The sequence below is a fragment of the Poecile atricapillus genome, chromosome W, assembly GCF_030490865.1.
Source record: "Poecile atricapillus isolate bPoeAtr1 chromosome W, bPoeAtr1.hap1, whole genome shotgun sequence".
In the NCBI taxonomy this organism is placed as follows: Eukaryota; Metazoa; Chordata; class Aves; order Passeriformes; family Paridae; genus Poecile; species Poecile atricapillus.
This window is the reverse complement of record NC_081288.1, coordinates 1995588-2007867: the sequence shown is the minus strand read 5'-3', so window position 1 is coordinate 2007867 and position 12280 is coordinate 1995588. Positions and strand designations below refer to the sequence as shown.

Here is a 12280-nt window from a genome sequence, read left to right as displayed (position 1 = left end):
CAGGGGCAGTTCCTGGGATCTGCCCGTTCCTCTGGGAATCTGGCTCCATCCTTTGGAGCTTCCCAATCCCCATGGATGAACCCTCAGCCGTGTCCCCTCCGCAGACCGCACAGCCCCAGCTCCCTCAGCCTCTCCCAGCACTCCCAGCAATGAGCAGAGGCGCGGGAAGGATTTTTTGGGAAAGGTTTTGGGGGGATTTTTTGGGGAGAGTTTTGGAGGAATTTGGAGCTCCGGGAGGCTCCCGAGTGCCCCGCGCGCCGAAGGGGGCGTGGCTTGGCTGTAAAAGGGGGCGTGGTCTCGCTTTGTGGGCGTGGCTTCTCTCGATGGCCCCGCCCCCTGCGGTGAGGTGGCGGGTGCGGCGCGCGCCGGGCGCAGAGCGCGATGAGCGGCGGTTGAGTGAAGGTCGGTGGGGAGCTGCGGCCATGGTGGCGCACGACGAGCTCGGTGGGCTGCTGCCCATCAAAAGGACTATCCGGGTCATCGACGCGCAGAACCAGCACTTCAGGGAGCAGGAGGTGAGCGGGAGAGCGGCTGGAGAAGGGATTTATTAATTAAAAATGGGATTTATTTGAGGGGAGCGTGGGGAGAGGGGGAGCCCCCTCAGCTTCCCGCTCTCCGTGTCTGAGGGGAGGTGGCGAGCCGGGCAGGGCGCGGGGTAACCGGCGAGTTAAAAAACCCTCTTTCTATATATACACATGTATTTTATGTACATATCTATATATACACATATATGCGCAATATATTTAAGTTCATTGCCCCAAAAGAGTGGGACTAGGCAGCCAGGACCGATCTCAGCGCCTCACCCAGCAATTTTAATAACTGTATATATGTTTAAGACACATATATGTACATATATATATATTTTATACACACATATATGTGTTTTATGTACACATGTACACATTCCATATCTATATCTGAGGTCATACCCCCCCAAAAAATGAACCAAAACCAGTTTCGGTGCCTCACCTGACCCCGCTCTCCCCAAGTGGTTTTTCATTAAAAATTCGCCTGTTTTCATTTAAAAATCGCCTCTTCCCATTAAAAAATCCACTGTATCTCTTAACGCTCTTCCAACTGACAGGATTTTTCCTAATTAGGCGCTTGTTTGCTGCTTAAACCGAAGAAAAACCCGTCATGGTGGTGTTTTGTTGGGTTTTTGAGGGCCGGTTTGTTGGATTGAAGTATTGTTATTTTTATCGCGTGTTGTTATGCAGATGGCAATAATTGAGCTCCTGGTAGGTGTTCCCAAGCCTCCTGCTGCGACAGGAGCAAAAGTTCAGCAGCCAGGTAGGGCCCTTGGGCTGGGTTTATTGCTCAGATTAGTGAGATGAGATGGAGAAAAAAAAAAAAAGTTTAAAAAAAAAAAGGCGTCTCCAGACATTGCTGGGGTTTGAGGGCTCAGAGCCGAGTCACCGAGCTCAGCAAATGCCGGATTTGCAACAGCCAAACTTGGGCAATGTCATTGTGCAAAAGGGAAACCAGATGTTAGGGGAGAAATAACAAAAAACAGAGCTCTGGGAGGGGCAAAAAATCACCTCGAATTCTGAATCGCCCGAGTTATCAGCGGGTGTCCCTTGGTCGGGAATGGGCTGTGGGATTTGGGAAAGGTCTGGAAGTTTGAGCCTGAGGCTCAGCAAGCCCCTTTCGTGTGACTCTTACACAGAGGTTGGTGATTTCTGGCAGGAATTATTCAGGCTGCTGACTAAAATCCTATTTTTGCTGAATTGGCTCTGTAGGGGAAGTTCTTGCCGTGCGTGGTTTTGCCATTGGTCACCGTGTTTGTGTGGAATTGTGTGTGGCACGTAGGAATTGCACTCCAGCAAGGGATCCTTGTAAAAACCACTAATTATTACCCAGCACAGGGGAAAGGTTGTGGGCGTGCTGCTGGGAAAAAAAAAAAAAAAAAACCTCGCTCAAAAGTAGAGCCTGGTTTTCTTTCCAGCAAGGTGCAATCTTTTCATGAGTTAACCTGCACTTAGAAGCACTTGGAGGAATTCTAGGAGTGTGAAAATTCGCTTTAGTGGCTGTGCTCGTGATGTATTAATTCACTTTTAATAAAGAGCCTTCTGGGAAAATAATAATTCCTGATGGAACTGTTGACCCCGCTGGGGTTTTAATTATTTCTGAGTGCTGTAACACCCCTGGATCGTTACAAAAACCTCCCAGACTTTGTTGTAATCCGGTTCCTGTAAGGAAGACGGCGTGGAGACAGGAGAATCATTGTTTGCAAAGTACAGAGCTAAAAAAAAACCCCTCCTGAGCCCGAGTTATCCGCAGTATGAAGCACCCGGAGTCTCGGCTTATGCCGGGCTGGGCCGGGAGTCCGTGACCCCGGGCTCAAACACAGAGCTCAGCCAAGGGCGATTTGCTTTTCCTCCTCCCTGCTCCTCATCAAACGCTCCTGGAGAGGAGAGGGAACAACCAGCTGGGCTTTGGGGTTTTTTTGGCAGTCGAGCCGTGTCTGAGGAGCGCTCAGACACAAAAGTGGGATTTGATTTCTTTTTTTGTTGTTGTTGTTCTCCTTAAAGAGAGGAAAAAGGGCCTTTAGCTAAGCTGAATTCAGGAATTCCTGCTGCCAGCCCTTGGGCACGTGCACGTGTCACTTCAGCCGGGCACAGATGTGCTGGGAAGGCATTCCCACATTCCCACATTCCCCCACAGCCCTGCGCTCCCTGTCACTGGATCTCTGCAAAGCTGCAGCTCTGACCCTTCTCCAGTGACCTGCTGGAGCCTCCCCACGGCTTGAGAGCTTTCCTGCTTTTCATTTTCAGCGTCACATTTTGCTTTTCCAGGCTATTTTTATCCCTGGCCTTGCCAGAGCCGTGGGTGGCTTTGTGTCTGCATCTTCAGTCCTGCGCTTTCGTAAGCTTCTCTTGGCCCACATCCCTTTCTTTACCCTCCTGCACTGACAGGCGATTTTCTAAAAGTAAATACCTCCCTTCCAGTCAGAAACATCTGCAATAAATTAAACCTTCCTTGTTGTCTTTGAGCCTGGCCTGACTTTCCAACCTTTTCCTGATTGTCCCTGTCTTGAGCTCAGTGGGGGAGTTCCCGGTGTCCCCCCCTTGGAGTTCCCCCTTGGAGTTCCCGGTGTCCCACATGAACCCAGCTGAGCATCCTGTGATCGAGGACACTTTTGCAGCTTTTCCCCGTTTTTATGGTGCCCTCCTAACTCTGCCATTCCCCAAACATTTCTAGCCCAGCTTTGTGCTGTGCCAAGAGCTCATTTTCTTCCTGCACGGCTCATAAATTGTTTCTTTTCATGTTCCCCCCCTGGAAGTTTGAAGGCTGAACTCAGGGTGAGCTCACCTCCTCCTCCTCCTCCTTCTTCTCCTCCTCCTCCTCCTCTGTTGCCCAACACCACGTGTGGGCAGGGCCGCTGCTGGGGTCGGGTTGCTGAAATCAGATCTTACACACACACACACACACGGTTTTTATGTTCCTTCAGTCTTCATGACTGCAGTCCAGCTCTGTTCTTGTTCCCCTGGTTTTTTTCAGTTTTGTTTTCAGCATTCGTCACTTGTGAGTGAAGGCTTTGGATGGAAACGGCGCAGGGCTCATCCTCAGCAGCCTCCACAAGCTCTGCCTTTCCAAAGAGCAGGAATTCAGCAATAATTAACCACTTTTAGCTGAGCTGAACCCAAACTGAGGCTGCTTCCCTGTCCTGATGGGAGCTTCGTGCTGAGCAGTCCCATGAGGATGAGTCACGCCCAAGCTTGTGCCAGATGTTTGGGAGCACCAGGACAATCCTGCAGCCTTTTCCAAGCCTTAACTAGGAGCCCATCTCTTCCCAGCTTCCCCCTGTGCACACCTTTCCTGCCCAGCCCTCACCACACAATATTTTTGATGTCAAACACGTTGAGTTGCCAACAGAACTTTGAAAAGCGAAGCAGCAGGAGCTTTCCAGGGGCGTTTCCTCTTTCTTGGCAGCGTTTGGGTCGGGACAGACTTGAGCTCCCGGCAGGGATTAGCGGTGGGGAAAAGCAGAAGCTCCGGCTTTCAAATCTAAACAAAGTGTAAGAAAAATGACAGTGGTTGCAGAGGGTGGAGGAGGAAACTTTGCAAACTGAGGGATTTCAGCTTCGTGTCCCTCACAGGAATGTTCAGCCTCTGGTTGTTAATGGCCGTGCTGGGCCCCCGCTGCTGCTCTGCTCTCCAAAATAAAATGGAAAAACACATTCTTGCTCCAGAGGAAAAGATGAGAAAATGGAGAAGCAGATCCCAGCTCCGTCTTTAGCTGCCACAGAGTGTCAGAGAACACTTTAATCTATTTCTGTTCAAAGCATAACAGTCCCTGCTGGAGCCCTATTTTGAAGTCTCACTGATGTTCTCTCACCTCTTTTAACTCTGGGCAAAAAAACCTCTGCAGTTTAATTGCAGCCTTAAAGTTCAGACAAATATTTATAGCCTTGAAAGACGAATGGCTGATTCCAAACACTCTCCTTGCAGAGTTTGCCACTCCTTAAGCGGGTTTGTGCTTTTGGAACCTGCCTGAGAAATGTCTGAGGGAGGCACAGCCAGGACAATTTGTTCTTTGCTTGCTTTGCAGGAGCCAAGCACTAAACGGGTCCGGCCTTTAGCACGAGTCACCTCCCTGGCAAACCTGATCTCCCCTGTCAGAAATGGGGCGGTTCGACGCTTTGGGCAGACAATCCAGGTAAAAACAGAGCGAAACCTGGAGCTTTGGCCGAGGGATTGGTTGGATGGGGTAGATCAGACACCCCAGGGGGATTTTGAAGTGCTGTGTGAGCTTAAATCAAATCAACTGTTGGAGATAACGAGCTGATAAAGGTTCCAGAGCCTTGGCACTTGTGTGCTGCAGCAGCAGGGCTGCTTTAAGGAGCCCTGCAAAACACCAGGGCAAAGTTCAAGTGGCTTCTCATTAACCTCTTCCTAGGAAGAATTAATGATTCTCCTTCATTTACTTCCTCATGGCTGGCAAATAAACCCAAGCTTTGCTTTCCCATCTTCCTCCCCAGTGGATCAGTGCAGGGAGAGAGGCACAGAAAACCTTGCCAAGCTCTGGGCTTTCTCAGCAGCTTGATTAAAGAGTTCCTTTCTCTGAGGAAAAGTGTCTGGGTGTGTTTTCCTGCCCTGGACAACCCAGGAGGATGAAGGATTAAGAGTGGCATGGATAAGAGTCTGATAACCTGAAATGTTGGCTTGTCAGGTTTTGTTTTTAATATTTTTTATTCTTTTTTTTCTTTTAAATCCCCGCAGTCGTTCACCCTTCGCAGCGACAGCAAATCCCCCGGCTGTGCCCAGAAATCATGCAGCAGATCTGCTGCTCCTACTCCCCCTAAGAGGAGGAACAGCGTCCTTTGGTCTGAAACGTTGGATACCAACACGAAAGAATCCCTGAGCACCAAAGAAATCAAGCGCCAGGAGGTAACAGGCCATGGAAAACGGGGCTGGGAACGAGGCCTTTTATCCCTGCCCTTGAGTAACAACCTTTGTGGGGGAGGCTTCATCTTCCTGTGTACCTAAAGCTAAGATTGATGTCTGCATCAGCCATGGGAAAAGGTGGATTCCACTCTGGAATTCATCTCCCCAGTGCGACCCTTTGGAGATGCCAAACTTTCCACGGCATTGCTGAAATCCCAGCCCCGGCCCCGCTGGCTGCTCTGCAGCTGCCCCAGCCTCAGGTTCCTCACAGAGCCAGCTGTCTTTCTCCTAAAACTCCTGACAATTGGTTGGAAGCCAAGCAGCAGGGCCTTGGCTTGCCTTTTTCCTGGAGTTCTTGGACAAATCTTCTGGAGACGGCACGGGAGCCGCCGGAAGCCGCCTGGGGTTTGACCTCTGCGGTTTCGGGGGTTTTGTGTTTGCAGCCTTGCCCTGGCGAAAAGCAGCGATTTAAAAGGCTCTAATATTTAATTTGGCTCGTGCAGGGGCCCTCAGGGCTTTGGCAGGGCTGGAAGCAGAGCTGATTTCTCAGGGCTGGGACAGCAGATTTACTCAGGGTTGCAGGGGTCGGGGCGGGCTGTGCATCACAGCTGCTGAAAGGCTCTTTGTGACAGACAATTCCAAATAACTCGGGATGCTCGATCCCTCTCCTCCCAGGCCATCTATGAAATGTCCAGGGGAGAGCAGGACCTGATTGAAGACCTGAAGCTGGCCAGAAAGGTGAGTGGGATTTTTCCTGCAGTCATTGATGACATTCCAGGGAATAATGAGGGGTTTTTTTTACACCTGCAAACACGACGTGGGAGCTTTATCAGCCCCAAAAGCCCCAGCTGGAAAGGCAGCTTTGAATTCTCTGACTTGAGCACTGGGCCAGCACCAAACCCAGCCATAAAAGGATTGTGCAGAGCTGCTTGGGGACTCCCTCTCCCAGCTGGGAATCGGGACAGGAAAATCATTTAAGTTCTCCCTCCTTCACACCAAGTGAATCTTTGAGCATCAAATCTTTCTGTTGCCTTCACTTCTTTCACCTGATAAATCCCCTCAGTTGAAATCATCAGCTTTGGGGCTTGGCACATTTGAAGATATTTCATTTCAGGCCTACCACGATCCCATGCTGAAACTCTCCATCATGTCTGAGGAGGAACTCACCCACATTTTTGGGGACTTGGATTCCTACATTCCTCTGCACGAAGGTAGGAGCAGCTGGGTGGTTTGTGCTCTCTAGGATTGAACCTCTCTGCTTTCTCCTGTTTCTCCCTGGGCCATTGCTGCAATTCCTCTTTCTCTGTTTCAATTCCAGACTTACTGGCAAGTTTGGGAGAAGCAACGAAACCAGATGGGACAGTGGAGCAGATTGGGCCCATCCTTGTGAAGTGGGTGAGTGCAGAGCTTGGAATCACCAGGCTAAAACTGAGCTTAGAGAACGTTTAAAGGCAGAAGCTGCAAAGCTCTGGGGCTTTTGTGACCCTCAGTTCAAGACTGGAAGGGAAATCCTGGCAAAGCTGAAAACAATGGGATTCTGTTGGCTGGAACGGGCCCTGATTTCACCCCAGAGACTTGGAATGATTTGCTGGTTCAGGGTTGGAGTGTCTGTGTCTCCTGGACAATGTCCTAGTGTGATTCCAGGAGTGTTATCCCTGCTAATCTCAAACACTGGGGGCTTCATGGGCTCCTTGTGCTCATCTCCTCACAGGATCCAAACACTGGGAGCTTCATGAGCTCCTCACAGAATCCAAACACTGGGAGCTTCATGGGCTCGATGTGCTCATCCTGCTCTTCACAGGATCCAAACATTGGGAGCTTCATGGGCTCATCCTGCTCCTCACAGGATCCAAACATTGGGAGCTTCATGGGCTCATCCTGCTCCTCACAGGATCCAAACACTGGGAGCTTCATGGGCTCTGTGTGCTCCTCACAGGATCCAAAGATTGGGAGCTTCATGGGCTCCACGAGCTTCTCACAGGATCCAGACACTGGGAGCTTCATGGGCTCATCCTGCTCCTCACAGGATCCAAACACTGGGAGCTTCATGGGCTCATTCTGCTCCTCACAGGATCCAAACATTGGGAGCTTCATGGACTCCATGTGCTCCTCACAGGATCCAAACACTAGGAACTTCATGGGCTCCGTGAGCTCCTCACAGGATCCAAACATTGGGAGTTTCATGGGCTCCATGAGCTCCTCACAGGATCCTCCCTTTGCTTTTTTGTCGTGAGGAATCCCCCAGGGAGGGCTGTAGAACTCGAGGAGTTTGCCGTGTTAGTGACATCTGCTTTTCCCACAGGGAATCTGACTGGTAAATCTCCTCTGTTCCCTGCAGTTACCCCAGCTCCACGCCTACAAAGGCTACTGCAGCAATCAGCTGGCAGCCAAAGCGCTCCTGGATCAGAAGAAGCAGGACAGGAGAGTCCAGGATTTCCTGCAGCGCTGCCTGGAGTCTCCCTTCAGCCGCAAGCTGGACCTTTGGAGCTTCCTGGACATCCCTCGGAGCCGCCTGGTGAAATACCCCCTGCTCCTCAAGGAGATCCTGAGGCACACTCCCAAAGACCATCCCGATATCCACATCCTGGAGGAAGCTGTGAGTAATCCCCGTTGGCTCCTTCTCACCTCTGGATGCGATTTGGGAGCTGCAGAAATCTTCCTTAAAGCCTCAGCAGTTCCCAGGGGGGTTTTTCTCGAGGGGGCCCAGGGAAAGTGAGGGATCAATCCATGAGGATTTCACCCTTTGGAGTTGTGAAGGAAAACAAGCAGAGGTCACTCAGGGAAAAGCAGTTAATCCCTGTTAATCATTTGTTTGGGTTTTTAGATATCCATAATCCAAGGAGTCCTCTCTGACATCAACCTGAAGAAGGGCGAGTCCGAGTGCCAGTACTACATTGATAAGCTGGAATACCTGGATGAGAAGCAGAAGGATCCAAGGATTGAAGGCAGCAAAGCTTTGCTGTGCCACGGGGAGCTGAAGAATAAAAACGGACACGTGAGTCCCTCCTTTGTTACTAATTAACCCTCAAACCTTCCCTCAGAGCTGCTCTAAACCCTGAGCAGGACTGGGATCCCTTAGGGATAGTTGGGATATTGGATAAAAAAGCAGAGGAAATCCCTTTTTGGCAGCCTCATTTAGGGGTGTCAGGGAAAGTTTCCTGCTGCCAGCTCCACAATGGGCTTTGGGAAGCTGGGAAATGATTAGCACAGAGTGCCTGCAGGGAGTGCTCTCCATCCCCAGGGATTTCCTGCCTCTGTTTACTTCCAGGTGCTCTGACATTCCCCATTAGGAGCCCTGGCTTTTCCAAGCAAAAAGGTTCCTGCAAAAAAGCCTGTTTGGCTTTGGGCTGGATTTATCTCCCACCCACTGCGCTCCAGGCTTTGCTGCCTTTTGTCCTCATTTCAACCTCCAATCTTTGCTTTGTTGATTTAGTTTGTTGTTGTTGTTTTGTTTAATTGGCATTCCATGCACTCAGGAAAGATACAGCTCCTAATCATCCCATCCCTGGCATCTGGGAATCATCATTCCCATTCTATATCAATAAAATAATAAAGCAGCTGATGTAATCCTGGCACGTGCCAGACCTTTCAGGAGACTCTGAAAATTACCCTGGGTGAAACAGCAGATAAGGTGACCTTGAATCCCACAGGATGTGTGACCTCATGGAATCCAGAGTCAACACTGGGATGTTTTCCCTTTCACAGAAGCTCTACGTCTTCCTCTTCCAAGAAATCCTGGTGCTGACGCGGCCGGTGAGCCGGAACGAGCGCCAGGCGTTCCAGGTGTACCGCCAGCCCATCCCTGTCCAGGAGCTGCTCCTGGAAGACCTCCAGGATGGAGATGTCAAAATGGGAGGCTCCTTCCGAGGAGCTTTTGGGAATTCTGATAAAGGTAGGTGTGGGAATCCAGAAATGGAGAGACATTTCTCTGTTTATCCTATTCTCCAAAAAAAAAAATATAAAATTAATCTTATTTGTCACTGACAGAAGAGCTTCCAAATATCCCTGAGTAAACCAGGATTTATAAATAAATCAAGTAGAAGGTTGTAAAAATGTTTAGCATGTCACTGAAGTGAAAAATAAAGATTTTAGAGGGTTTAATACATGGAGTAAAGATGGAGGAAAAAAGGTGTGGTTTTTAGCTCTACTTCCTTCTTCTTCTCCACGATTCTGCAGTTTTTAAAAGCACAAAGAGTGGTTAAGAGTTAGTCACAGTTTTAGTTACGTAAGTAGATATAGAAAACTTATTTGTTAATATATAAAAATAATACACATGTCTGTAGTTAACAGGGTAAAAACAGATGTAAAGATGAGACATCCACGTGGTTTGGGGCCATTTTGTGCCATCAGAGCCAAAACGAGCCAGGTTGTGGTGAATTAAAGTCTGGAGAGACCTGCCAAGTTTTGTGATATCATCCTAATAAACACAAAAAACAAGATCCTAATGAGCTTTAGAGTTTTCTTCAGACCCAGAGAGCTGAGATAAACAGGACTCCCTGTGAGGGAGGATCCCAAAGGGGACTGAGAAATCCAGGAGTAAAGAAAAGAGGAAAAGAAACACAGCAGAATGAAGAGAAATAAAACCAAATTGAAAAGTTACAGTACGGATCCGATCGGCTCATCCGTGGTGGCCGCAAAGTCACGGCTGGGGCTTGGATTAGAAACCATCTTTATCTCCCTGCTGGATTTGGGAATGCTTTTATTGGGATTTCAAACCTACCAACGGAATATCAGCTCGGAACTGATCCGCTTTTCCCCTTTTTTTCCAGCCAAAAACATTTTCCGAGTCCGCTTCCAGGATCCGGCGGCGGGCCAGTCGCACACGCTGCAGGCCAACGACGTCTTCCACAAGCAGCAGTGGGTGAACTGCATCCGCACGGCCATCGCCCCGTTCCGGAGGAACATTCCCGAGCTCCAGGAGCTGCCGGAGCTGAGCGAGGAGTCGGAGGAGAACAACCCCGCCGTGCCCAACGTCCCGGCCCAAAAACGCCGCTCGGGAATATCCCAGATGGAGCTGGACGAGAGCGCGGCCGAGTGCGGCTCCGTCCTGGACTCGGAGGAAGCCAAAGGGATGAGATCCCACAGAACCTCATCCGGGCACAGAAAATCCAGGGAGAAGCAGCTCAGCGGGAAGCGGAAAGAAACGCTGGTGTAAGGAAAAAAAACCCAAAAAACCAAAAAAAAGAGCCCTGGTGCCACCCTGGGGGAAAACTGTTAATTTATAAATAATTCTGTGTACATTTTTGTACTGGGAGCGCCTTCGGAGCCGCTCCGCGGATCAAATCCTGGGTTTGTCTTGGAATGGCAGCTACTGGTGTGCAGTTACTGTTGAACTGGGGTCTGGTTTTACTCTTGGAGTCCGTGAGGGGATTTCCAAAACCCTCCTGGCAGAGCTGAAGAGCAAATTGGGGTTCCCCAAAGTTTTCCACGGCAGTGGTAAAGGATGGAAAATAAAGTGGAATTTTGGGCAGCACCAGGGGTTTTGATGAACACTGCGAAAGTCCTTTAGAGGACCCTGAAGTCACTCTGCTGTGTGGTTATTCCTTCAAATCTGCGTGTTCCAAAAGAAAAAATCCCAAAAAACCAGACCCCAGGTTCAACAGGTTCTCAGTTCACCTACTGGAATCTTTGATCTCCGTGTGTCCTTTGTACATTCCTCTGTCCCGCTCTTGTATCCTGCCAGCTATTTAATTTTTTATTAGTTTGATTTCCACTTTGGGGGTTGGGATTTGGGGGTTTGGCTTTGTTTTTTTGTTGTTGTTGTTTGTTTTCTTCGATTGGTTGGGATTTTTTTTTTTTTTTTTGTATTTTTTTTTTTGTTGCTCAGACTTGGCATTTCCTTTCCAGTACTTGATCCTTCGTGCTCCGAGGGGTGACATCACCCCGGAGCAATCCACGGGCTGGGAGGAGACACTACTGAAAGAGAACTGCTTTACTCCAGGGTGTAGGAAGGTGGTAGGCACGTTGTAAAAGGGTTTGGGGAGCAGTGAGTAGAGGGGGTAGCAGGGAGCGAAGGTAGATTCCGTGTTTTTGTCGCCTTTTGGGAAATGAAACGCTTCCCAACGGGAAGCAGGACTTGGAGGCGACCAAGGGGTTCTTGCATGTGGTAGAAAGGTAGAGGAGAGGAAGTGTTGGAGTGTGAGGAGAGGAGGAGGAGGAGGAGGAGGAGTGGTTGGAAACACTCAGGGTGGCAGCACTGCCATCTTCTAGCGCTCCAAAGATCCCGGGAAAAATCCCGGGAAAGATCCGGCTTGGGAACGGCGCTGCAGAGCCGAGGGGGAGGCAAAGGGTGACAGCTCTGAGCACAAACGGGGGTGTCCCTGAAATGTGGGATTGGGGATCCTGCAGTCCCTGAAATCCGGGATTGGGGATCCTGCAGTCCCTGAAATGTGGGATTGGGGATCCTGCAGTCCCTGAAATCCGGGATTGGGGATCCTGCAGTCCCTGAAATCTGGGACTGGGGATCCTGCAGTCCCTGACACCTGAAATCCGGGATTTGGGAAGCCATATCCTGAAATCCAGGACTGGGGAGTGGGATCCTGCTGTCCCTGTCACCTGCAATCCAGGATGTGGGAGTGAGATCCTGAAATCCAGGATTTGGAATCCTGCAATCCCTGTCTCCTGCAGTCCAGGATTTGGGAGTGAGATCCTGAAATCCAGGATTTGGGATCCCACAGTCCCTGTCTCCTGCAATCCAGGACTGGGGAGCCATATCCCGAAATGCAGGATTTGGGAGCGGTGACTCCACATCCAGGGATCGTCACTGCCTGTGCCGTGTCCGGCTGGGAACTTTGGGAATGGCGGAGGGTGTACACGGACACAGCGTGTGGTTCTCTGTAAATGTTGTACAGTTTCCAGTGCCAAGTTCCATTAAATTCCCGATGGCCTCTCA

General features: G+C 50.0%; 1 protein-coding gene across 2 annotated transcripts; it reads left to right on the top strand.

The window, feature by feature from the left end:
* Positions 1-308: 308 nt before the first annotated feature.
* Positions 309-12280, top strand: LOC131591995 (neuroepithelial cell-transforming gene 1 protein-like). Of its 2 annotated transcripts, none has more exons than XM_058863181.1 (10): positions 309-515; positions 4553-4660; positions 5224-5391; positions 6064-6126; positions 6503-6599; positions 6707-6783; positions 7727-7984; positions 8213-8383; positions 9094-9280; positions 10158-12280. In XM_058863181.1, exons 1-10 carry the CDS (start codon positions 324-326, stop codon positions 10541-10543), a joined length of 1707 nt encoding a protein of 568 aa, XP_058719164.1. In that variant the 5' UTR covers positions 309-323; the 3' UTR covers positions 10544-12280. The 2 variants fall into 2 exon arrangements, with proteins under 2 accessions (XP_058719164.1, XP_058719165.1); XM_058863182.1 differs by lacking the exon at positions 10158-12280 and adding an exon at positions 9672-9784.